The sequence below is a fragment of the Lynx canadensis genome, chromosome E3 (genome assembly GCF_007474595.2).
Source record: "Lynx canadensis isolate LIC74 chromosome E3, mLynCan4.pri.v2, whole genome shotgun sequence".
In the NCBI taxonomy this organism is placed as follows: Eukaryota; Metazoa; Chordata; class Mammalia; order Carnivora; family Felidae; genus Lynx; species Lynx canadensis.
The window spans coordinates 10,500,146-10,523,969 of record NC_044318.1 but is presented as its reverse complement, the minus strand read 5'-3'; the positions used below and the strand labels follow the sequence as shown (position 1 = coordinate 10,523,969).

Genomic DNA, 23,824 nt, shown 5'->3' with positions numbered 1-23,824 from the left:
CAGCACTCAGGAGCAGTAACAGGTACTGTGGATGTTAGAGCACCAGGTCTGAGCAGCTCAGTATCGCCCAGCAGCGGATGAGAGTACATCTGGGTGAACCCATTGGAGACACCAGACTACAGGGACAACAGAAGGTTCCTGCCACGTCTATCACCTCTGATGCTGTCTCCCTGCAAACAGCACCCCCTTCTCCCCCCCCTTCCACCGCCCAGTCCCTTGAGTGCACAAGGGTAAGCGTGTCACTGGGGCAACCCTCCAGGGCAGAGACAGTGGCACATTCACGTTGCCAATTCGAGCCTGAAACCCAGGGCCTCCCCATACGGCAGATCAGGGACCGGCACACCACGGCCCGTGGGCCAATCCCAGCCTGCTTTGGTAAATAAAGGCTCGCTGGAACACAGGGATGCTTGTACAACCTTTATGATCTAGGGCGGCCTTCACATTACCTCCACAAGGTCGAGCAACTGTGACAGGAAGTGTGGTCCGCCTTCCTAAAACACGTGCTGTTTGGGCGTTTACAGAGAAACTTGGCCAACTCCTGATCCACTCGATGACGGAACAGCCAGAGAAAAATTACTGGTAATTTCAGGGTAACAGTCAACTCTTCTTGGCGGGGAGGAACCAATGATTTGATTTCCACAGCCCAATGAAATGATTCTCAGAGGCTAAAGAACGAAAGGAGGGCCTGGATCGTGCCCGAGAGGACTGATGATATATGGCATTTAGAGATCCAATCACTTACTCGCTTTTATCCATGAAATGCCCAGAGGGAGCTCTCAGTAGATGGTGTCCCACATCCTACCAGAGGCTCAGAGAGGCTGAGTGATGCGCCCCGGGACACAGCGAGAATTCAAAGCCAGGTCTGGCTGAATTCCAGGCCGCGTTCTTTCCACTACACCTGCTGCCTCTCCACCAAGAAACGCGGGTCCAAAACGAGCATACAGGCTCATCTGGGAAGGAAGGAACCCGGAAGACTGAGCGCCTCTGAAAGGCGGCTTCTTGTAACGAGCAAAGAAGGCGCTTGGCTGGTTAGAGCACGGCGCGCCCAGGCGGGTTGCCGCCAACGACACACAGGGACAGTATTTTTACCATCACGAGCGCAGTGATCCCATCAGCACTGAGCAGGCGCTGCTCATGTTCAAGTAAAAGCCAGATGGCTCTGGAACGTCTCCTCCGGGGGTCTCACTTCTACTGCTTACAAACATGAAAGCCACACCCTGGACGCCACTTCAGGCACCTGGGGGCAGGGGTAGAGAGGTCTGCTCCTCAGGAAGCTCTGTACTGATCACTTTGGGCTGCAGAGGTCCTCGGGGAGACACAGGTCCTGCTGTCCTAAGGTAAGGCAGACCTGGGTCTCGCCACTTACTAACCAAGAATCCCTGTGCCCTGGTCTCCTGGTCTGTAAATTGGAGCCAACACCCACGACCTCGTCATGTCTGCACGCTGCCCAGGGCACTGCCACTCTGCTTTCGGAGCAAGCTCTCAGTTATGTGCCACTCGTCACCCTCCCATCCCAAGCCGCCCTCCCGCCTCCCTGCACAAGGACAACAGGAAAGCCGTCACAGGGGGGCTTACAACCTCAGTCTTTACCTTGGGCTCATGTTTGAGCAGAACCCATTTTCCACTTTTCACAACACACCCCATCTCCTCATCTGTCCGGGGCCCCTCGGGGCCTGCTCACCAGCCACGGCTGAGTGCGCCAGCCCCCGTGGGGAGGTCAGGATGCGACAGCAAGCTGTCGGCTTTTTCCCCGGCCCCTGCATTTTCTAGCGCCTGTCGGCCGCGCCGTGAGGAGCGGAGAACTGACACGGCCCGCCTTCCCCACGGGGCCAGAGACACGAGGACTGAACCCGGGCTCCACCTGTCAGAACAGAAACCCAGCTGCCGCACCTCTTCTTTGCTGTGTCCTCTCTTCTGGAATAAAGGCTTTTTATTCTCTTTCTCGCCCTTCACCTCTTTTCTCATTTACACTGAGCTCGCATCTGCATTTGCCACACGTTTGGGAACGATTTATCCCAGGCTACAAACGTACCCGTGGATTTTCCATTCCTTGTAGTTTCGAGGCTTCCAGTGGTTTTAAGGCAGACCCCTCCTCCTGAATGACATTTTACCAGGAACCCCAGCCTTAGTGGCCACACCGCAGCTGCTCGACCGGACAGCCATCTGGCAGCTGTAGGCTGAGGGGCTCAGGGCAGGGCAGGAGGAATGGCGGTCACGGATGGGATGGCCAGCAGCCGCCAGGGACATCAAGGAAGGATCCGCCCCTGGAGCCTCCAGATGGAGCCAGGCCCTGCTGGTGCCCGCGCTTGGATTTCAGGCTTCTGGCCTCCACGACCGAGAGACAACCAATGCGTGTTGTGCTGTCGTCAACCACCAGACCTGTGGTCGTTTGTTACGCTGACTCCCCTCTCGTTCCAGACCAGGCCTTGTTATGTGTGCATTTTATGCACAGATGGGGACGAGGACTCAGGACTCTGAGAGGTGACCCGACTTGCTTAAGGGTGCAGGGTTCCTGGGAGAGGACCCAGGCAGCGTGGGGTCCAGGACCCACTCCAGGACAGGACACCGTCTCCACACAGCATGCCCAAAGTCCCGGTGTCCCCAGCCCCACCCTTCCCAGTGGTGAAGCAGGCAGGAACTACTCCCCTGCTGGGCTTACTATGGATTAAGTCAAAGAAATTACATACTGGTGGGTTGTATCCCAGGGCCTGACACACAAGAGGCACTTGGAAAGTATCTCAACGCATGAGTAAGGGAGGGTCACGGTGTCCCTCACTGGTAAGGATGGTCATTTCCAATAGACCGGGGGGTAGGGGCTGGCTGGAAGACGTGTTCTTCTATGAGGAACGTGGTGACTATAGGGGCAAATCATGTCCTAAGTTCACCCACCTGACCTGTCCCACTGTGCTGTCAGCTCCTGGAAAGGCCAGAGGGGTGGGAGGGTAAATAAATCCCCCAGAACAGTTCACGCAGATGATTAGCCTTAGGAGATCCAGTCTGCACGACTCAAAGATTATGGCACTGAGAGAAGAAATCGGGAAAGAATTCTTGAGCTGAGCTCTCTGTCCTCAAACACTAAAATGGCACATTCTGGAACATGCCTCCTGGACAACCTGCACCGCGATGCTCAACGCTGGAGACTGGCAATAACTCCAAGACAGCACCTTCCGGGAATACTCACCCATGAAGGTTAACTGCCCCACTCCCCCCACACCAGTGCCTCCCACAACCAGCTTGACAATGGCCTCGTCACCACTGGGCAGTGCCCACTCCCTGGTACTGATGACTGAGGGAGCCAATCACCAAAACCCTCCATCAGAGCCCCAAACTGCCACCCACACAGACAGGACATAAGACATAGTCCTGCCAGGGAGAAATCTGCCTACTTTTCAATCTACTATCACCAGGCAATAAATAATGAAGTTTTGCTGATTAAAGACACCAGGCACAGTGTCATTTAACATGTGTGGTATAATCACATCGCCCAACATGGGAGGTTTCCCCAACCCTTTGAAACGGGCAACTCTTCAAGAAGATGTTTCTGGAACTAAGTCAAAGCAGCAGGAGTGCACAGTCCTAGACCCACAGCCGGCTCCCGCTCTGTCTCTCATGTGCCAAGGGGCAGGAGGCAAGTCACTTCGCTGCTCTGAGCTTGTTTTCCCCCCAAGGAAAGGGAGGGGCAAGACACAGGTGTAGACCGTGGCTGTCCGCGGCCTGGCACATTCCCCTCCTGGGAAATCACCTTACAAGAGATCTGGGTGGAAAAAACCCTATGCCTCGACCCCAGAAGAGGCACTAAATCTCTTAGGTCAAACGGCACATCCTGCCCACGTGGTGCTAGTGACCAGTTCAAGACTGGCCCATGACAAAGCTGGTTTGATCAGAGACAATGTTGGGGATGTGGGGGGCAGCGCTGGACAGAGAGTTGTGTTCTTTCTCTTGAGGACGACTGACAGGAGGAACAGCCAGGCACACTGCTCACCAAGCTCTAAACTTTTCAGTCATCCAGCAAAACCAATTCCTGGCTTTGCTGAACCTGCTTTAGCTTCGGTTCTGTGCTTTTGTCCCCGAAAACACCCTAACTGGTACAGAAACAACGGCCCCTTCCAGCTCCAGCATTTCTTGTATTCTGTATGGTTCCCTACAAAGGTCAAGCCATGAAAATGAAAACCCAAAGGAAATCCTTCCATTTCCTGCTGCCAAGGACAGACCGTGAGCGATCTGAGGACACAGACCACGTCGGTCTCGCCTCCGATCCCCAGTTCAAAGCACAGTACTCGGAACTCAGGAACCCAAGGACCCCACGACACAGGCGCTGGAGGAAAAGATCACGAAGACAAAGGCTTGTCAGCCGGGGCCCCTAGATAAGCCTGACCTGTCTGCCCAGCATCGTTACCATGGCCATAACCACAGCATCACTGCTCACGAGCGGGAACTGGACGCCAGGCTGTAGCGCTCTGCACGCGTCCTCTGACGGAACCCTCACCACCAGCCTGAGAAGGTGCCCCCTGCAGAAGTCACCAAGGCCACCCGCGACGCTGCTTCCGGATGCCGGCAACGCCGCGCTCCCCCTCCCGCCTGCAGTGACATGCGTCCGTGGGCCGTGCTCTGCCAATGGAGAGGGAAGGGACGTGTGCCCTACCTGGGTGGAAGCTCTGAGACGGAGTGCGAGTGCCTGGCCAGACTCTTTCCCTCTCTGTGATGTGGGTCTGGGTGCGAAGATGGTGACGATGCAGCAGCCCAGCCAACCGTGAGGATGCGGAACGTGACTGAGAAGGAAACCTCTGTGTTTTCCGTACTGACCTTTTAGAGCTGTTTGTGACTACAACACAACCCAGCCTCCTCTGACTGAAGGCCTACACCCCATTTTGTAGACGGGAAAAGTGGGGCTCAAAGAGGTAACAAGCCTTGTCCAGAACCATGCTGTTAGTGCAGCAGAGAGGCTTGCAGAACACGAGAAGCCGTGGCCACCGTTCCTCCGGTTGTGAGTGGTGATTCCGCGGCAAGCCAACTGGCGGGGGGCTTTCGACGCCAGCCTCGCCCGCTCGCTCCTGGTTGGAATCCCCAGGCACCAGGACGGAGGTAATATGGTCAGCTCTGCGCCTGAGAAACCCGCAGCCCACCCTAAACAGAACGCAACTCCCAGATCCCACGTTCTCTAAACCCCCAGACCCGTGAAGTTTCAGGCACGTGACAGTATCTGCAACGGGGTAGAATAAAGCAAGCCACAAGGAGACAGGGACGAGATAAAGACAGAAGTAGGACTTCCGGACTGGAGCGGAAGGCTCTGCACACAAAGTCCGGCCACGGGAGCTCCAGGTCGTCCATTTCTCCACAGTCAACTGAAGAGAAGCAGTCGTTTTGACCCAGATGCCTTGCGACCAAAGAGTGAAATAAAACCAGCCCCAGGATCCTCTCAGTCCACAAAATCACCCACGATGGCTTCAAAGTGGCACATCTCCTGGCGTCAGGACCTGCAAGAACTCTCCCCCAGGGGCGCCCCTGCAGGTGACGGGGACACGAAGGAGCAGGTGTGTTCGGCAAGCTTCCTGCGCTGAGCAGCCTCCCCAAATGCATCCCGGTGGCTCCCGTCTCCTGACCTTCCTGCCCCAGTGTGGCCCCCTTTCCCTGAGTGGGGGGGCCCCGGCGACTGGCTCCTAATGAAGAGGGAGGGTAGAGGTGATGGGGTGCTACTTCCCAGAGTGGTTACAGGTAACCCCCGTCTTCCTCGTGTCCGCCGCTTTCTGGGCTTGCTGACTTTGATGAGGCAAATGGCCGCAATAAACCCGTGTGGGGAGGAAGGAGGGTGGCCTCCAGCCCACAGCCCAACAGGGACTGAGCCTCTGGGTCTGACAGGCCGTGAGAAACAGAGTCCTGCCAGCAACCACACTCGAGAGCCAAGAAGCAGACCCTTCCCGGCCCGGGGCCTCGCGAAGTCTGCAGCCGGAGAGGCTGAAGGCCAAGCGCACCCGGCTTCCCGCGAAACCATAAAGCACGGTTATTTCAAGATGCTGTTTCTGCCTCTAAGTTCTGGGACCACTTGCCACGCACGCGGAGACGGATAACCAGCAGAATCCCCGAGGAGATGTGCTAACGAGCTGTGGGCGCTGTTTCCGGGCTACCCTTGAGGGGGAATCAGCCCCAGGGATCCTGGGGGAGCCAAAATACCGGGGCCTCAAATGCTGACACTGTGATCGACCCGAGCCCGTCAAGAGGCACCAGCACGACTGCGCCACACTCGTGTACCATCTGCACTACTGTTTACTAATGTAGTTTCTCAAATCGACCCGCCTTTTTTCTTACAAAGTCTACTTAAAAATGGAATCACTCTAGCAAAGAGCCGATCGATGTTACTTGCTATATATAGAAAGCCAAAGCCAACGAGTGCAACTTTCTGAAATTCAAAGCGTCAGTGGTTCTGACCCCTGCCTGCCTTAGAACCACCTGAGTCGCCAAGGGATGTCCTGGCCACGCTTCAGAGACACCCCTCCAGCTGACCTGGGGTTGAGCCACGGCATCTAGACTTCTAGACGCCACGGCCGACCAGCACCCTGCCCCTGAGGCCCCTGTTCACTGTGTGAGGGGGTCACGGAAGCAGTCAAGACGCCAGCACTGCTGAAACCCCCAGGCAAAGAAAACCACTCCCCTCCCTTGCAGGGCCCATGTTAGTTAACACTGGGCTCATGAGCCACTTGAAATGATCCCGCCTAAGAGCAGGACCACATGCCTCACACCTTGGGGAGCATGGATCCGAGGACCGGGTGTTCCTCCCTGCTGTGTCCTCTCAGAACACTGAGATGCGGAAGAGCAGACACCCCCAGGCTGGGGGCAGACCTCAGCGCACGTGGGGTCTCCTCCACAATGCAGGCTGAGGGTCCAGGAGACAGTCTGGGACCTGTTCTCTGCATCGCCAGTGCCCTGGTCATCCCCCCAACTCACAGAGGGCGCTAACTAACGAGGCACCATCCACACTCCATCTGGGGGATGGACAAGACTGGGACCAGCATCCGGGGGGAGAAGCAATGTTCCAGAGCGGGGGCTGGGGGGCAGAAGGGGCATGTCTTCCCCAGCGAGCCCTTACTCTCCCAAGAGTTGTCTCTCCAATTAAGCTCTGGCTTATTCTGACGAGCCACCGAGGAAAGCACGAGTTCGCGCTGTGACTGATGGATAATTTCATACTCAAATTGGAAACCGTTTAAATCGAGACCATCAGGAAAATTAGGGGCGGGAGACATATGATAGCTCCTCACACATGACAGCAAACAAAAAAAGAAAACAGCAATGTTGATCGTCTTGTGACACATAAATCCACAGTCCCTTGCTGGCGTAGGCAACTGGCATAGAATGTTTAGCTTGAGGCAAATTCACCGAGTATTTCCTGGGCATCCAAACTTCAGATGCTACAGTGAGGAACGGAAACTAATATGTATTCATTCAACAAATACTTAAAAGTCTCTACCAGGAGCTGGGGACATAGTCGAGTATAAAGGGATTAAGGGGAAGACGGCAATTGAACAACTCTACCCAGAGCAGGGTAAGTGCTATGTAGAAACGTAAAGCATGGGGGTGCTATTTTATTAGGGTGATGACAAGGCGGTATCTGACCCCCTGCAGTGCATGATTGAGAAGCGTTATCTCCTTTAACTCAAGCCTCATACAACTCTCTCTGGTGGGCATCCCCAGTCCTGCTTAACTTTTTGATTTTTAGTTTATTTGAGAGAAAGAGACAGAGCGCGAGCAGGAAGAGGGGCAGAGAGAGAGGGAGACACAGAATCCCAAGCAGGCTCCAGGCTCTGAGCTGTCAGCACAGAGCCCGACGCGGGGCTTGAACCCACGAACTGTGATATCATGACGTGAGCTGAAGTCGGATGCTTAACCGACTGAGCCATCCAGGTGCCTCCCAGTCCTCTTTACAGACGAGCACAAGAAGACTGAAAAAAGCTGATACTTACCAGCTCGGTCCCTTATCCGTCACAAGGACTTAGGGACAGTATCTATTTCACTTGCACCTTCATTTCCTCATCCCTAAAAGGGATGGGAGAGCACTTACTCGGGCTTGCTGCTGGAAGTAAAATACTTGCGAAAGAATTGGGTATATAGTAAGTGCTCAAAAAATAGTAGTTGTAGGGAGGAACACAAATGCCCCTCCCATTTTTAAGGACCTCATTATCTGACACAGAAGCAAAAAAGATACCCCCACCAAAGCAGCGGATAATATCCACACACAAACCGTGCTGACTTACACCGCTGTTTCCTCTAACAGGCCCATCCTCCTGACCGATTTCTACTCATCCTTCAAAACCCAAGACGAACATGTCCCGTTTGAAGCCTTCCCAGTCAATCCCAGCGGTTAACTCACCCACCCCTGTGCCACCATTACACCCACTTGTACAGAAGTCTTTCCAGTTTGCTCATTCATTCAACAACCACGTCTGGAGAGCCTACCACTTGTCACACACAATCACACGCCACTGCAGATACGTGCGAACGTATCTCTGGGCTCCCCCCATTGTACAACTAGCCTCTGTTGAGCGGCAGAAGCAATTACCTGAGTGTAATTCAAGAGAACAAATGAATCAACAAAGCAGGACATAAGAAAAGTAGACAAAATGGGTGGCCCAGCGGAGAAAACAGGATTACAGAAATTCTGAGCAAGTTAAAAATACAAACCACTCACTACCGACAAAGCCACAAAAAGCGCTTGAGAACGAGCTGGTCTGTGAGGGATGGAAAAGATCTGGAAGACAGGGAAGGAAGGAAATGCCAACTCATGCTTATGAATGGAGAAAGCCAGTCCCAACCGGCTGTTAAAAATAGCAAAGTACAGGTACATACATCTGTCTTTATGTAGATGCATAAGTATATCTGGAAGGATAGATACCAAACCTCTTCACAGGAAAGATCTCTGGGAGGGGGACACCTGTATTTTGTATTCTGTCCAGGGTACATTTTATATATATGTATTATTTAATTTCTTTCAAGAATATATTCTTATTTATGTAACTTAGAAAAAAAATGGAAGTAGGTCTTCCGAAATTCAGAAGGCAGAGGAGCAAGGCCCTGCCGCTAGCATGGAGATCAAACGGAAGGGGCAGAGCTCTGTGACCCAAGGGCCGTTAGTAAGAGGCGAGGAAGAAGGTGACAGCCAGGTCCTGCTTCAGCATGCACGAGATTCTTTGAGCAACAAAGCTAAAAAGACATCAGCACTGTATCAAGGTGTTGGGGCCAACAGATGGCTGTGGACCTTCCTGTAACGGGAAAGAGGGGATTCCCATTAGAGGCTACACGCCCCCGTGCTGCCACAGGCAGGGATACCCCAGGACAGCCAGAAGAAAGCCCCTTGCCCAGAACGGAAATAAAAGCCTAACGGGACCTGAGGTTTTTCCAACTTCATCAGAATTGTTGGCCAAGTCAGATCACAAATGCCCCGCTAGAAACACCACTCAAATCACAACCCCTCATCTTGGTGTGGACAAGCCCCTTGAGTATCTGGGAGAAAACCACTCGAATCCTGGTCAGTAAAATCATTTTCCTCAAAAGTAAGCGCAGCAGCTCTGCCGTCCCCATTGGCAAGGGGGGGGGGGCGCTCAAGAACCCCATGGATTCCAAGATGACGCTGTGTATCAAGAGGTCGTTTCCAAACGAACAGATCAAGGGAGGCAAGGGCTTGGCTTTGTGCCAATTCATCAGGGATCCCTTTCCCGAGATGCATCTGGTTCCAATCCAATCGCATAATCTCCCGGAAGAAAGACAGCAACATATCCAGCCATAATCAACTCTGGACCCCACAAACCAACTAGCCAGAGACTCAACTTGTAAGAAACACAGAGCAAAAACACCATTTGTTTTTATGGGGAGATTACATAAATCTACTTCAAGAAGACGGGGAAAGCTTCCAGAGCCAACTGGAAGATCGTTTTGATGTCCAGATGCCACTCAGCTCAAAGTGTTCATTGCCCAACACAGCAGCCCTAAATTTATAACGGGCCAGGAAAGCAGGAAGTACAGATGGGCCTTTATTTTTTAAAAGAAGATTATAAAAATTAGGAAGAAACCTAAAAAATAAAAATGGAGAAAGTCACATGTAACTGGAAGGGAAGGGAACTCTATCATCACAAAGAAAAATTTATTACATTAAGGCATAAGTACATCTAATATATCTAATTAGAGGGTTTGTACAAGTGTAATCGTGTGGTTCTGTGTCCTCAGAAATACGGTGTTAATGTAACAGAAATAAAAGAAATTACATTAGGGTTTAATGTCTTGGTCAGAAAGATTTATAAGGCAGGGTGGGGACAGACTAGAGCAGGTTGGGGAGGTCTGCAAAAATGAGTCAAGGACAGTGCTTCATTCCCACCACAAGGGACAGAGGTCCTGGCCCAGAACAACCCATACAGGAGTCCCACTGGAGGCCCGAATCACAGGAGCCCCTTTTCCGTGCTAATGACATCGTACTGAGAAACTTACAGGCCGATAAAATACACAACAGTGGGGAGCAAAGCAACACAAGGTCCTCTCGTGGGAGGCAGGAGTGGAGTCTGGGAGCAGCTTCCGCAGAAGGCAGAGTGAGGTCACAGCCACCTCATTAGCCAAGTAAGAGCGGGCCTTGCTGGTGCCAATCACGTGTGTGTGTCGCCAGCACAGGACTCCGCTTCATCCAAATGTGAACTTTCGGGTCAGGTGGAAACAAACAAGGAAGATAGGCTTGTTTCAGAAGGACTTGGTAGAGAATCCAATGGGGCACAGTGCCTGTCAGCACAGGAGCAACTTGGCTGCCAATTCTGCTGGTGGAGCTGTGGGCAGCAAAGTCGAACGACCCATTCGCAAAGCTGGGCTGGGGAAGGGAGAAAAGGTAACAGGGGGGCCAAAAGCCGCCTTGAATTGTGGCTTCTCTTTCTTCAGAAGCAGTGGCAGGAAAGGTGCCAGAGTCAGGCCTCTGTCCGTGTAGACCTCTGTCTCCAAGCCAAGTCACAATGCACGTCACAGAGAACATATTCTCGTCTTTGACCTCGTCAGAGCCAAAGCCCCTTTCTTCCACGTCTGCCACCTCCCTGCAGTGGGCCCACACTCTATGTAAGACAGGCACACAAAACACGAGCGACCCACAGGCAGCCTCAGCCAGGGCAGCCAGTGCCTCTCTCAACGCACAGCTGAAATCACTGTGGAGCACCAGGTGTCTAAGTCTGGACTCTTCTGCACCTTGCCAGTGTTTCCTGGTTGCATCCATAGGAGACCGGCTTCGGGGCAAAGCTTGCACGTGCTGCATTTGCCAACAGACACAAAACCCCGATCGTCACGAAAATGTGCTTTCGAAGTTCCATACCCGTATGTCCCGGGTAGCCAGGTACTGCCCACCTGAACCCCTAACTGTAGCCCCTCGGGGCTCTCCTATGGAACCCAACTACCCATGGTGGTGAGCAAGCCAAGCATAAACCAGGGGCAAAAGTTTAACCTGGGCACATGTGGGAAGACAGACTGGCGATCCGAAGAACCCTTTGCTCTAAAGCCAAGGAGCGTGCGATCACTCAGGGTCTGTGCCCATGGGCAGAAAAAGATATTGGACTGAAAGAGGGGTTTTGATTCTGGGACACAGAGAGGTCTAAAGTGGGTTCTGCCATCATCCTTCTGGAGGATTCTGTGTCAAAAACTAACATTTCTAAGCTAAGCCTCTATGTGCGATATATTTTTAGTAGCCTCTCTTAAATGGCACTTTTAAAAATAATCTCCTTCAAGACGGTAGACGATTAAAACACCAATGTCCAAGTGCTGAATTTAAAAGCCTCTTATAATTTGGAACTCAACGTTTAGAGCTGCTGTGGGGCAGCAGACAATTTGGTACTTGATCATTAGATATTCTGCAAGTGCCACCCAGCTGAAAAATATATTTCTTATTAAGCTTCTGTACTTAAATAGCATCAGCCCACAAATGAAAGCATTCCCTCTGAAGGTTTTAACGATCCCAAGCAAGTCCCAGGAAGCATTTCATTTCAAAGTGAGCCATATTAAAAAACTTGGGATGAGTTTCTTTTTTTTTCCGCCATCGATCTCAACCTTGAATTTTAAATTACTTGTCTTGCTCTCCCACCAGGCACAGTCATTTCCACAGTAGAGGAAGGGTGCCCTGTGGAAACGCCAAGCAGCTTAGAGCAAGAATTAACAGCAAGTCTGTTATCCTGCAGGATCCAGGAAGGCACCTTGGATAACCAAGTATGGTGGTTAAGAGAGTGTAACCATGGATCCTACAGGTACGTGGTCAGATTTACACATCATACGCTCCGGGAGTGACTCCGGTGGCAGCCCAAGGAGAGGCACGTGAACACAGACCCGTCTCAAGAAAGCTACCAGTCTGCGTGGGAAACGAAGTTCAACACAAGAGAGGGGAACCGTGTTGCAGCAGGCAGGAAGGGACAGTCTGCAAAGGCTTTTGGGGAGCTTGGTCCTAAGGTATACCACCACACAGGGGCCCTGTGCAGAACACACGAGTCGGGCAACAAGAAACGGAAAGGCTGTGAGCTTGTCGAGCCAGCTGCAACGCACAGCAGGCATCTTCCCATCACCAGGCAACGCGAACGCTCACCCAAGGAGAGAAAACGGGAAGGAGCGGGGAGGGGAGAGACAGAGTGAGCCGGCTGCAGAGAAGGGTTCAGGCATGAGCAACAGACAGACAGGCAGACAGAGACCAAGCACACGCAGGAAGTGGGGTTGGGAGGTCAGAGAGAGCCAGAGATCAAGACAGGCAGACGGAGAAAGAAAGGAGCAGACAGAGAGAAAGAGAAGCAGGCAGGAGGACAGCAAGAGAGAAGCGCAATGGGACAGAAGAAACAGAGAAATAGTTAATCAACCAGACAGAGCAGGAGAGAGAAGGTAATCTGAGCGAGAATAAGAAGTGCCAGCTCCTCGAGAGCACCTGTGCAAGAGGCCCCGAGTGCCAGGGTTCAGCGCTGCTCAGGTGACCGAGGCCCGGCCAGCTGGGGTGAGCGGAGAGCCAGTCGGAGCCGGGACCAAAAGACCCCGCTGCACCCCACAGCCACACAGCGTCACTCCCTCCCCTCCAGCCCCTGCACCCTGCATGCCCAGACAGGCCCATGAGACAAACCGGGCTTCCCTGATCCCCTTGCCAGCTGGTGCGTGGGTAACGAAAACGGTGTGTAACTGGGCCCTAACTTTCCCAAATGCCTTCCTCCAAAGACATCTTAGAAAAGATGCTCCTTGGGGCGCCTGGGTGGTTCAGTTGGTTAAGCGTCCGACTTCGTCTCCGGTCACGATCTCACGGTTCAGGAGTTCAAGCCCCACATTGAGCTCTGTGCTGACAGCTCTGAGCCTGGAGTCTGCTTTGAATTCTCTGTCTCCCCCTCCCTCTGCATCCCCCCCCCACCCCACTCTTTCTTTCTCTCTCTCTTTCTCTCAAAAATAAACAAAAGACCCCAAATAGCCAAAGTAATATTGGAGAAAAAAAACCAAAATAGGAGGCATCACAATCCCAGACTTTAGCCTCTACTACAAAGCTGTGATCATCAAGACAGTACGGTACTGGCACAAAAACAGACACAGAGACCAATGCAATAGAATAGAGAACCTAGAAGTGGACCCACAGTGTATGGCCAACTAATCTTTGACAAAGCAGGAAAGAGTATCCAATGGAAAAAAGTCAGTCTCTTTAACAAATGGTGGTGGGAGACCTGGACAGCAACATGCAGAAAGATGAAACTAGACGACTTTCTTACACCATACACAAAAATAAACCCAAAATGGATGAAGGATCCAAATGTGGGACAGGAAACCATCAAAACCCTAAGAGGAGAAAGCAGGCAACAACCTCTTTGACCTCAGCCACAGCAATTTCTTGCTCGACACATCTCCAAAGGGAAGGGAATTAAAAGCAAAAATGAACTACTGGGACCTCATCAAGATAAAAAGCTTCTGCACTGCAAAGGAAACAATCAACAAAACTAGAAGGCAACAGACGGAATGGAAAAAGATATTTGCAAATTACATATCAGATAAATGGCTAGTATCCACAATCTGTAAAGAACTTAACAAACTCAACACCCGAAAAACAAATAATCCAGTGAAGGAATGGGTAGAAGACATGAGCAGACACTTTGTCAAAGAAGACATCCAGATGGCCGACAGACACATGAAAAGATGCTCAACGTCATTCATCATCAGGGAACTACAAATCAAAACCACACTAAGATACCACCTCATGCCGGTCTGAGTGGCTAAAATGAACAAATCAGGAAACCATAGATGCTGGAGAGGATGTGGAGAAACGCGAACCCTCTTGCACTGTTGGTGGGAACGCAAACTGGTGCAGCCGCTCTGGAAAACAGTGTGGAGGTTCCTCAAAAAATTAAAAATAGACCTACCCTATGACCCAGCAGTAGCACTGCTAGGAATATACCCAAGGGATACAGGAGTGCTGATGCATAGGGACACCTGTACCCCAATGTTTATAGCAGCACTTTCAACAATAGCCAAATTAAGGAAAGAGCCTAAATGTCCATCAATTGACAAATGGATAAAGAAGATGTGGTTTATATATACAATGGAATACTACTTGGCAATGAGAAAGAATGAAATCTGGCCATTTGCAGCAACGTGGCTGGAAGTGGAGGGTATTATGCTAAGTGAAATAAGTCAGTGAGAGAAAGACAGATACCATATGTTTTCACTCATATGTGCATCTTGACAAACTTAAAAGAAGACCATGGGGGAGGGGAAGGCTAAAAACAGTTACAGACAGGGAGGGAGGCAAACCATAAGAGACTCTTAAGGACTGAGAACAAACTAAGGGTAGATGGGGCGTGAGGGAGACGGGAAAGTGGGTGATGGGCAGGGAGGACAGCACTTGCTGGGATGAGCACTGGGTGTTGTACGGAAACTAATTTGATAATAAATTATATTTACAAAAATAAACAAACATTTAAAAAATTTTTCAAAAAGATGCTCCTTGGGGAAATGATCTTGGGAAATAATGCATATAACGCATGCTGTACCTACCCCCTTTGGAGAGCGGGGAGGCACCATTGTGGGAAGTGCTACAGCAAGGAAGCCCGGTGAACACGCTCTGATCTAACATTTTCTGGATCCTTCCACCACTGCACTCCCGTCTTCTAAAGGCACCAGGTTTGCATGCCCTCTGAATCAGTGTTCTGCTTTTGGGAAACTGCCTTCTCTAGATTCCAAGTTTTCCAAAGAGCCCTTTCTGAGATGAAGATGAAGTGATTAGTATGCCTTAAAAACAAAACAAAACAAAACAAAAACTACTTTGATGTCCAGAATGAGCTGGAGACAAGAAAGGGACAGATTCATCTTGCAGGTAGGGAGTGGGCACCACAGAGCAATCTGGATCTTTAAAACCACCCGGTGTGTCAGGCCTAGAGCATATCAGACACTAAATTTTGCTTGAAATGAAAAAGCAAAAATGAAAGAGGCAGAGGCACGGTTTGAAAAAGGAGAAAGGCCTGGATTTGCATGGGGTGCCACCGCAAAGCCATGTGCCTCAGGCTGGGTCACGAGAGCTCCCTGCATCTCTGTCAGCTCGTGTGACCCCTGGACCTAAGACACACATTACACAGGGCTGCTGTCGCGGGGAGAGGATGTGAATGCGCCTCAGGTCACACACACTGGGCCATTTCTGCCGCCTGGGCGGAGGGGGCAGATGCAATTAAAGGATGATCAGGATGGAGAGACAGAGACCCAGCACAGGAGCAGAAGAAAGAGAAGAGGAATCCAACTTCAACGACGTGAAGTGAGACCATGTCTGCTCCCCCAGGGGAACGAACCCCCACGTGATGACTAGCTCAGCCCTAAGCTTTCCCCTCTAATGGACCCGCACGCCTCAAAATCTTACAAGGCTCTATTTCCCTGTCTCCATTTATTATTCAAAGCAGGAGCTGTTCTCCCAGAGAGCTCTCAGGGCTGTAATCAAATCCCACTAAAAGTGGAAAAAAAAAAAAAAAAAAAAAGAGAGAAAAGAAAAAGAAAAAGAAAAAACTCCGGCATTCATTCACATCTTATACCAGAGGGGGAGAAAAGAATAATGAGCAGAGTCCTAAAAATACCTACATTCAAAAAAAGAAAACGAAAAAACTTCAACCCCTAATCCCAAACTCATTCTTAAAATAAGCAACTTGGCTTCAAAGTCTGTAACATCACAAAAAGGTAGCAGCGGGAGCAAACTATGTCCCTGCTCCTATCTTTGAAAACAACCATCCGGGCCACACACTCCTCCTGAGCTCCGTGCAAACGAAGTTCTCACTCAGCAAACGCTCAGCAAGCACCTACTACGTGCACGTCGCTGCTAGGCAGTGGCGATTCGGACACGAAAACGGGTCAGGCCACCGCCACGAGCCCACGACCGAGCGGTTTTACTGGCAGCCTCTCCACGAGCCGCCCAGGAGAGCCATGTTATCCCCGCTTGATACAAGGGCCAGGTGGGGCTTCCAAATACAGCAAAACCAGGGCTGCCCTTGACACTCTGGCGGTGTAGGAGGAAGTCAAACCCAAGGTGAGCAGAGAGCCGGGCCGAGCGGAAATGAACGCAGGAGAGCCTGAGCTTCCCAAGGTAGATGCTTCTCACAGAGGCACAGAAGGCTCCAGAACTGAAGCTGAGCTTACAACTTCCTCCTTCCTTTTGCCCCAGTGGTCTGACTCTGGGGTGGTAAGCAGAGCAGACCCAGGGCAATGACAAGGTCAAGCGTGCCCTGGGGACCACTGCCCAAATGGCCAGCTCTTCCTACAGTCTTCAGGCCCTTAAATGACCTCTCTTCTCTCTCCTCCCTGTGTCCAGCACCACCTGACCCTAGGAAAGGATCCCATGACAGTCAGAGCTACCTCTGTGTGAATGGATGCCACTGCCCTGAAGGACATTCAGACAGGAGACAAAAACATGGCAGGGCAGAGAGAAGGTGGGCTTACACGTCAAAGGTTCCAGGGAAGTCTGGACTCTAGCACTTCCTACTTGGGACTTTCATTCATTCATCTGATGATTCACTCAACGAGCCAACCCACATGAACTCAGCACCTACTGCATGAATCACTGGGCCCCAAGCAAGCAGGAGACATAGAATTTGCTCTCCCGGAGCAGGGAATACAGGTAACAATCAGTGACAGATCCACATAGAATTACATTAAGAGAAGAAGGGAGAGAGGCTTGTAAGCATCATACTCTACAGGGAAAATGTGACCTTGTCGCGGGCATCAGCATGGTTTCCTGAGGAAGTGAGGAGTTGATATTGATGGTTTGAGGCCTGAGCACAGAGCATTATTCCAGGCAGAGGGAACAGCAGGAGCAAAGGGTACATAGAACGAGGAAGCAAGGGCCATGGAGCTGAAGACGACCGACAGGATGGAGGCCCACCACTGTGGGCACCGTACGAGGTGGCAGGTGGGACCTAAACCCTTCTGTACTTCCGCTGCCAGATTTATAAAAGAGGGTGACACCTCAACTTGATTCACAGGCTTCTCTCCAAAATTAAGTGAGGATGAACACGAAGACCCAATGTGTGCCTGACACACTGTCAGAACTTGATACATCGTGAGCTGGTGATGGATGCTGGCCCCCCAGACGGGTTTCCTGCAATGAGGTCAGGGAGGATGGAAGAAGGGGGTGGTCCTCCCCAGTGCCTTGGAAATCTTCCAAGGCAAGGTTTCTGGGGGTCAGCTGGCTGAGCTGAGTCCCATAGACTGCCCGACAATCTTCTAATCCAAAAGTAGGATTTCACAAGAATGTTATGCTAACATTGTCACAGAAGTAAAAACAAGAAACAACTCAATATCCATCAATAGGGGCCTGGTTAAATAAATTATGGTATTGCCAGTTTAAGGGAACATGACATAGTTCTTCAACAGAAGAATGAGGTAGAGCTACATGTAAAATAAAAAGATCCCCCCTGCTAAATGGGGCTGGGGGGAGTCCTATATGGAGTCGGCAGCTAGTTACGAAAGCATGGAGGACTGTGTGTGTGATGCCCCCAGGCATCCCTCATCTCTGAAAAGACAAACCCAACACTGGTCATTGTTAGTGACTCCAGGAAGAAAAACGAGGGGGCCAGCGACAGGAGGAAGATTCGCTTTTCACTAAATGCTCTTACACTGCTTGACTTTTTAGCAAGGGTGTAACGAGATTTGTCAAGAGTCCAAAAGTCTGCAAATTTCAATTGTTTAAAGCAAAATCCAGTCTTGCAAGGCAGACAGAGCCCCCACTTCTCGCTGTGGGGGCTTGGCTGAGTTACTTCATGTCTGAGCCTCAGGTGCTGCTTCTGCAAAATGGTGTCATAATGGTAATCACCACTGAGGTCGGTGAGGATTAAATGGAGGGCTAATACTTTAGACGTATTTAAATTTGAGGTAAACATCAATTACTCAATAAATGTCACCTATTAAAACCAGAGTTGCTTATTTATAACAACTGGTTAGTAGTATTTGTCATTCACACAGAGAATAATGCACCGAAGGTGCACTCTGAAAATGCATCTGCGGTGACAAGAGCCACCTATCTTTCTTTCAGCATAAAGGACACATGACAACTCCTATAGGATCCGACCTACACTAAGCAATGGGAGCCCTCCTGGGTCTGCACCTGCTATCAAGCCCCCTCCGGTAAGGTGGGCCATGGAATATGCCAGGACCCCTTGCACTGGGCAGGGATATGGGAGACACTTGCCTGCACCCCATACCAGTTCCGCCCACACTCTGAAACACAAGTCAACGCCGGGAGTTCTCCGTTACTACAACCCCACTGTCCTTTCTCAGCTACGGGGTCACAGATGCAGTAAAATGTGAAGGCACATTGCCGAGGTCTTTAACACGGGGCACGGCTGGGAAGGACACACAGAGGGACCTTGGGATCTTGCTTGGAAGGCTGATGGGTAACACAAGGGAAGTCCCCTTACTTGTTCCCCCAATTGCCCAGAGTTGGTGGAGCGCAAGAAAGAAACAGACTTTGTGATTAAATCCAAGTTTGAATCCGGCTCCACAACATACTCACTCAGAGATTCGGGGACCTCTCTGAGCCTTGGTCAACCTATAAAACAAAGATGATATCAACTGCCGCAAAGGGTTCTTAGTGCACAATAGGTACTTACGAAATGTGTTTCCGTCTTAGGAAAATGTGCCTCTCCCTAATGAAAGAGCTCCACAGAGATCTCGTACAAATCTTGGGCTTGTGAGGAGCGAGGGAAACAAACTCTATCAGGGATGCACCACAGGGCTTTAAGCACAGGAGGCAACATTCACACGCTGGCATCAGAGAAACAAAGAGGGTCTGGTGTGAAACTACCTCCAGTGGTGCCTTCCCACATTGATGCCTACGTGCACCCTGATTGGAAGGACAAACCGCCACCTGTGAAAGCAAGATGTCCAAAAGAAAAAAAAAATCAAACCTGAAACTCATCAAGACTCTACAGTTAATGACCAATTCAAAGGGAAGGCAAAGGACAGAGGAACACGGTAAGGATCACCATAGGGTCGCAATCAACAAAATCCTAAACAGGAAAACCTAGAGTTCAAAGGGCCAAGTTTGTCAATAGTGGCAACACAAGGTGGTGAAGGGAGGACTATGGAAGGGAATATACAAATTAAGAGGCTTCAGAGACCTATTACCCAACTGCAACGTATGCACTGCATTAAGACCCTGATTACAGCAGATAAATCAAAAACATTTTTTTCAGATAACTGGAGAAAATTAACCACTGACTGGATATCTGAAGACACTAAGGAATTATCACTGATTTTTCAGGTACGATAATCGTACTGTAATATCTTTTAGTGATAAATACTCAAATATTTATGTCTGAAATAGTATCATGACTTGGACATGCATCCAAATAATTTGAGCTGGAAGGGATGAATTGAGTAGAATGAATCAAGAATGACCCAGAGCTGATTACTGGGAGAGCTGAGTGACGGGGTTTCATTAAATGATTCTCCCTTTCCCATAGGTTTGCAATTGCCACTTTATTAAAAGTTCGTAAGTAAGCCCGAGGCTGGTAGGGAATATTCACAACGTGCGTAACTGAAAAGATATGTGAAGTACTGTTAGAAATCAGCAAGAAAACACACACACAGCCCAGGAGAAAGGGGACAAAGACTACAAGTCACAGAAGGGGAAGCCAAAATAACCAGGCAGCAAATGTCAAGAAGGCCCACCCACCCCGCTCGTGATCAGAAAAATCCCAGGGAAACCACCTCACACCCAGAAGCATTCGTAGAGACGTTCAAGTGTTGGCAGGAACTCCTACACACTGACAGAGGGATAATCAACAGGTGATAAACAACAACAACAACACGGATCTCAAGGAAACATTTGCATAGTGGAGGCAGGAAGTGCTAATAAATGGCCACTAAGATAGTAAAGGGGACAAGCAGAAGCTTCCATCGCCTGATAGAAAACACCACTCCAGTGACAGGAACGTTAGGGGGAGAAATTAACCAACATCCAGTGCCCAGACCCAAGCGCCAAGTTAAGAAAACAGAGGCAACAGAGGGGCATGCGGAGTAACACTGTAGAGGTGCGATCTGACGAGTCTCAGGTGGTGACAAAACCCGGTCTTCAGCAGACATGTGGTTTAGGAAAAGAGAGTTTGGAGGACTCCATAGATGAACAGAAACATAAGCGAGTGGGTTCAATCCAGAGACAAAGGGAGCACAACACTGGTTGGCAGAGGGATGCAGGAGGGAGGAATGGGGCGTCGGGGTAGAGTGGGCAGAGGTTCAGCTGGGGAAGATGAACACGGTCGAAGACAGACGGTGGTGTGGGCTGCACAACAACGTGAGTGCACCTAAAGCCACACAACTGCACACGTCAAACTGGCTAACATGGTAAATTTCATGTCGTATTTTACTAAATTCAAACAAGGGTTTTAAGAAGAAGAGAAACATAAAGGACATAACAAATTACAACACGTGGACCTCATGTGGATCCTAATTTTTAAAAAGCTATAAAAAGGTATGGAACAGTAAGAAGTATGAACACTGATATTTGATGGTATAAAGGACTAATGGTCACAGACAGGGGACGATGGTAATATATTCATGGTTCCTATTTCTAAGATCCACACGGAGTTGTGTACAGATGAAGTCACACACCAGTATTTGATTCAAATTAAATACAGAAGGGAGAAGAGCAGGTTGTGGAACTTCAAACAAACTGACCTCGACTGAGGACAGTTCTACTTCACAGGGATACAGGACGTGCTTTAAACTTACCTGCCTACCTATGGGCATCTGACATTTAACATGATAAAAGCTCCGAGATGAAGAAGCTATCATAAATGTGCACAGGAGGATGAAACACTCTCAGCATCTGGGTTTGTGACAGCTAAGTAAATGCAAACAACCCAAATGTCCAATAAAACAGGACGGGATTACAAATACTGTGGTACTGGGGCACCTGGGTGGCTCAGCTGGTTAAGCGGCTGACTTCAGCTCAGTCATGATCTCACAGTTAGTGAGTTCGAGGCCCGCGTCAGGCTCTGTGCTGATGGCTCAGAGCCTGGGGCCTGCTTCGGATTCTGTGTCTCCCTCTCTCTCAGCTCCTTCCCCACTTGCGCGCTCTCTCGCTCTCTCTCAAAAATAAACACTAAAAAATGTTTTGAAAAAAAAAATAGTGCAATACATTGTTCAATAGAGAACTAGAATCAAGAAAGTGAATGAACTAGACCAGGACTTCCTAACCAGGGTGGTTTGGCCCCTGCCCCTCAGGAAACGTCACGCAATGTCTGCAGGCCTTCTTGGTCACTGTAACAGCCTGGAGTGCTGCTGGCCTCCAGTGGGTAGAAATCAGGGGTGCTGCTAAACACCCAGGATGCATAGGACAGCCCACAACAAGTAACTACAATCGCCCCCCCCTTACGTATCTGCGGGGGATACATTCCAAGATCCTAAGTGGATGTCTGAAGCCATGGACAGCACTGAAGCATACACATACTGTGCTTTTTACTACACATGAATACCTATGACAAAGTTTAATTTATAAATCAGGCACAGTAAGGGGTTAGCAACAGAAAATAACTGAATAATTTTAGCAATGTACTGTAATAAAAGATGTGAATGAGCCCCTCTCTCAAAATCTTACTGTTCTGTACTCCCCCTTCTTCTTGTGATGATGTGCGATGATCCAAGGCCTAAGTGACGGGATCAAGGGGGGTGAGTGATGCAGGCATCGTGATGTAGCATGAGGCCACCGCTGACCTTCTCACAACTCACCAGAAGGAGTGTGGTGTGCTTCCAGACCACGGGAAGCGGAACCACGGCTATGGGGGGGACTACCGTAAGTGGCCCCAAGTATCGAGAGAGCCACAGTTTAAAGATCTTTGTGAGACAGTCCTCAAACCACAAAATTGAGTTAAAAACCAGCAAAAACAAGGGGCCACGGGATTTACACAGTAACATCATGTAGGTGAAAGTTAAACAGAACCAAGACTGCTTATGGCTAATTGAAACGTATGAATGTAGCAAAGTATAAAAATAGGAAGGAGAAGGCTACACGCCCATTTCAGAATATGGATTATGGGGTACCGGGGCATGAAACGTTACAAAGGGGGGCTTCAAATGGAACTGGTATCATCGTGTTTATTCTACCCCCTTCCATCCAAAGAAAACCAAGCGTAGTGAAGGTTAATGCACATGTAACAGCTGGACGGCGGGTACACGGAAGCTCACTTGGCCATCTCTGTACTCTTCTTCTACACCCTTGACACAGTCAAACAACGAACAAGCTGAGGAGCAGGGTTGGGGGCCGCAGAGGCTGGGCAGACAGACTGACACAGCAGGCAGGAGGGCAGGGCTGGGACCTTCCCGGGGGGGGGGGGGGGGGGAGCACTCACCGGCCCACGCAGGTCGATGAGCTCCTGCCTCATCTGGGACACGAGGGCTTCCTTGGCCACCAGGGCCCTGTGCAGGCGCTCGTTGAACTCAATCAGCTCGCCGTGCATCTCCGCCACCTGGAACACACAAGCACCGAACGGTGAGGCTCAGAGGGCAGACTCCCCTCACCCAAGTCACCTGTCCCACCTTCTCTGGTCCTGTCACTTGTCAGCAAGGCACCGGGAGGTTGTTTGGGCTGGAGACAGAACGCCACTCACCTGTGAGTCGTGCAAATCCACCTGTAAGGTGAACACGTCTTGCACTTGGTTCATTTTAACACTACAGAATCTACGGTTGACCGTTCACGGTCAGGACGGTGCTGTTATCGGGTTATTTGGGGCTTAAGGTTTTTCTCCTTCGTGGACACTTTTCTAGCGAAGGCTTTCTTGCTCATCTGAGTTGGGCCTGCCAAAAATCACGCTGCTGATGGTACAGCTGGACTGACTGACCATTTCTGTTCCTCAGGAACTTGGTTCTGAAACCCGAGAAAATAGAACCAGAGCTCAAAGCAATGGGAACAGTAATGATGACAGACAGAACTGCAATGGCACAGCTACCCTTCAGTCACTGCTTAGTCATTGCCAGGAAATCCTTTCCACGCGCTGCTAACATCTTTGCTACACGGGCTCTATAAGGCAGGCGTTGTCATTTCTGCCTTACAGAAGGGAAAGGCTGTCACAGAGTGGAAGAAGCTAGCTCAAGGTCATACCGCTAATGAAGGATTGACTCCAGGACCCTGGCTCTCGACCACTGGGCTACCTGCCACGATTCTACCACTTCCACCGTGCCCCACGTGCAGCCCACTTGATGGTCCATGGTGAGCCCTTGAATTTTTGCACGTTTATCAATGCCCCAGCTCACCCCAAGAAACAGAAACAGAGGTTGCCATAAGGTAGTCTATGATTGAGGTACAGAATCAACAACAGACCTTTCCAGCTATTTGTTTACAAAG

At 50.3% G+C, this 23,824-nt stretch overlaps 1 protein-coding gene across 7 annotated transcripts in view; it reads right to left on the bottom strand.

Annotated features, from left to right (window-relative positions):
• Positions 1-23,824, bottom strand: part of SNX29 (sorting nexin 29) — a 501,802-nt gene that overhangs the window by 152,968 nt on the left and 325,010 nt on the right. For all 7 annotated transcript variants that reach the window (XR_003965611.1, XR_003965609.1, XM_030300939.1 and 4 more), the window contains one exon: positions 22,833-22,949. Coding sequence is in view for 5 of the 7 variants with exons in the window: in XM_030300939.1 (XP_030156799.1) it covers positions 22,833-22,949 (117 nt within the window). In the remaining 2 variants the exon portion in view is untranslated. The remainder of the gene's footprint in view (positions 1-22,832; positions 22,950-23,824) is intronic.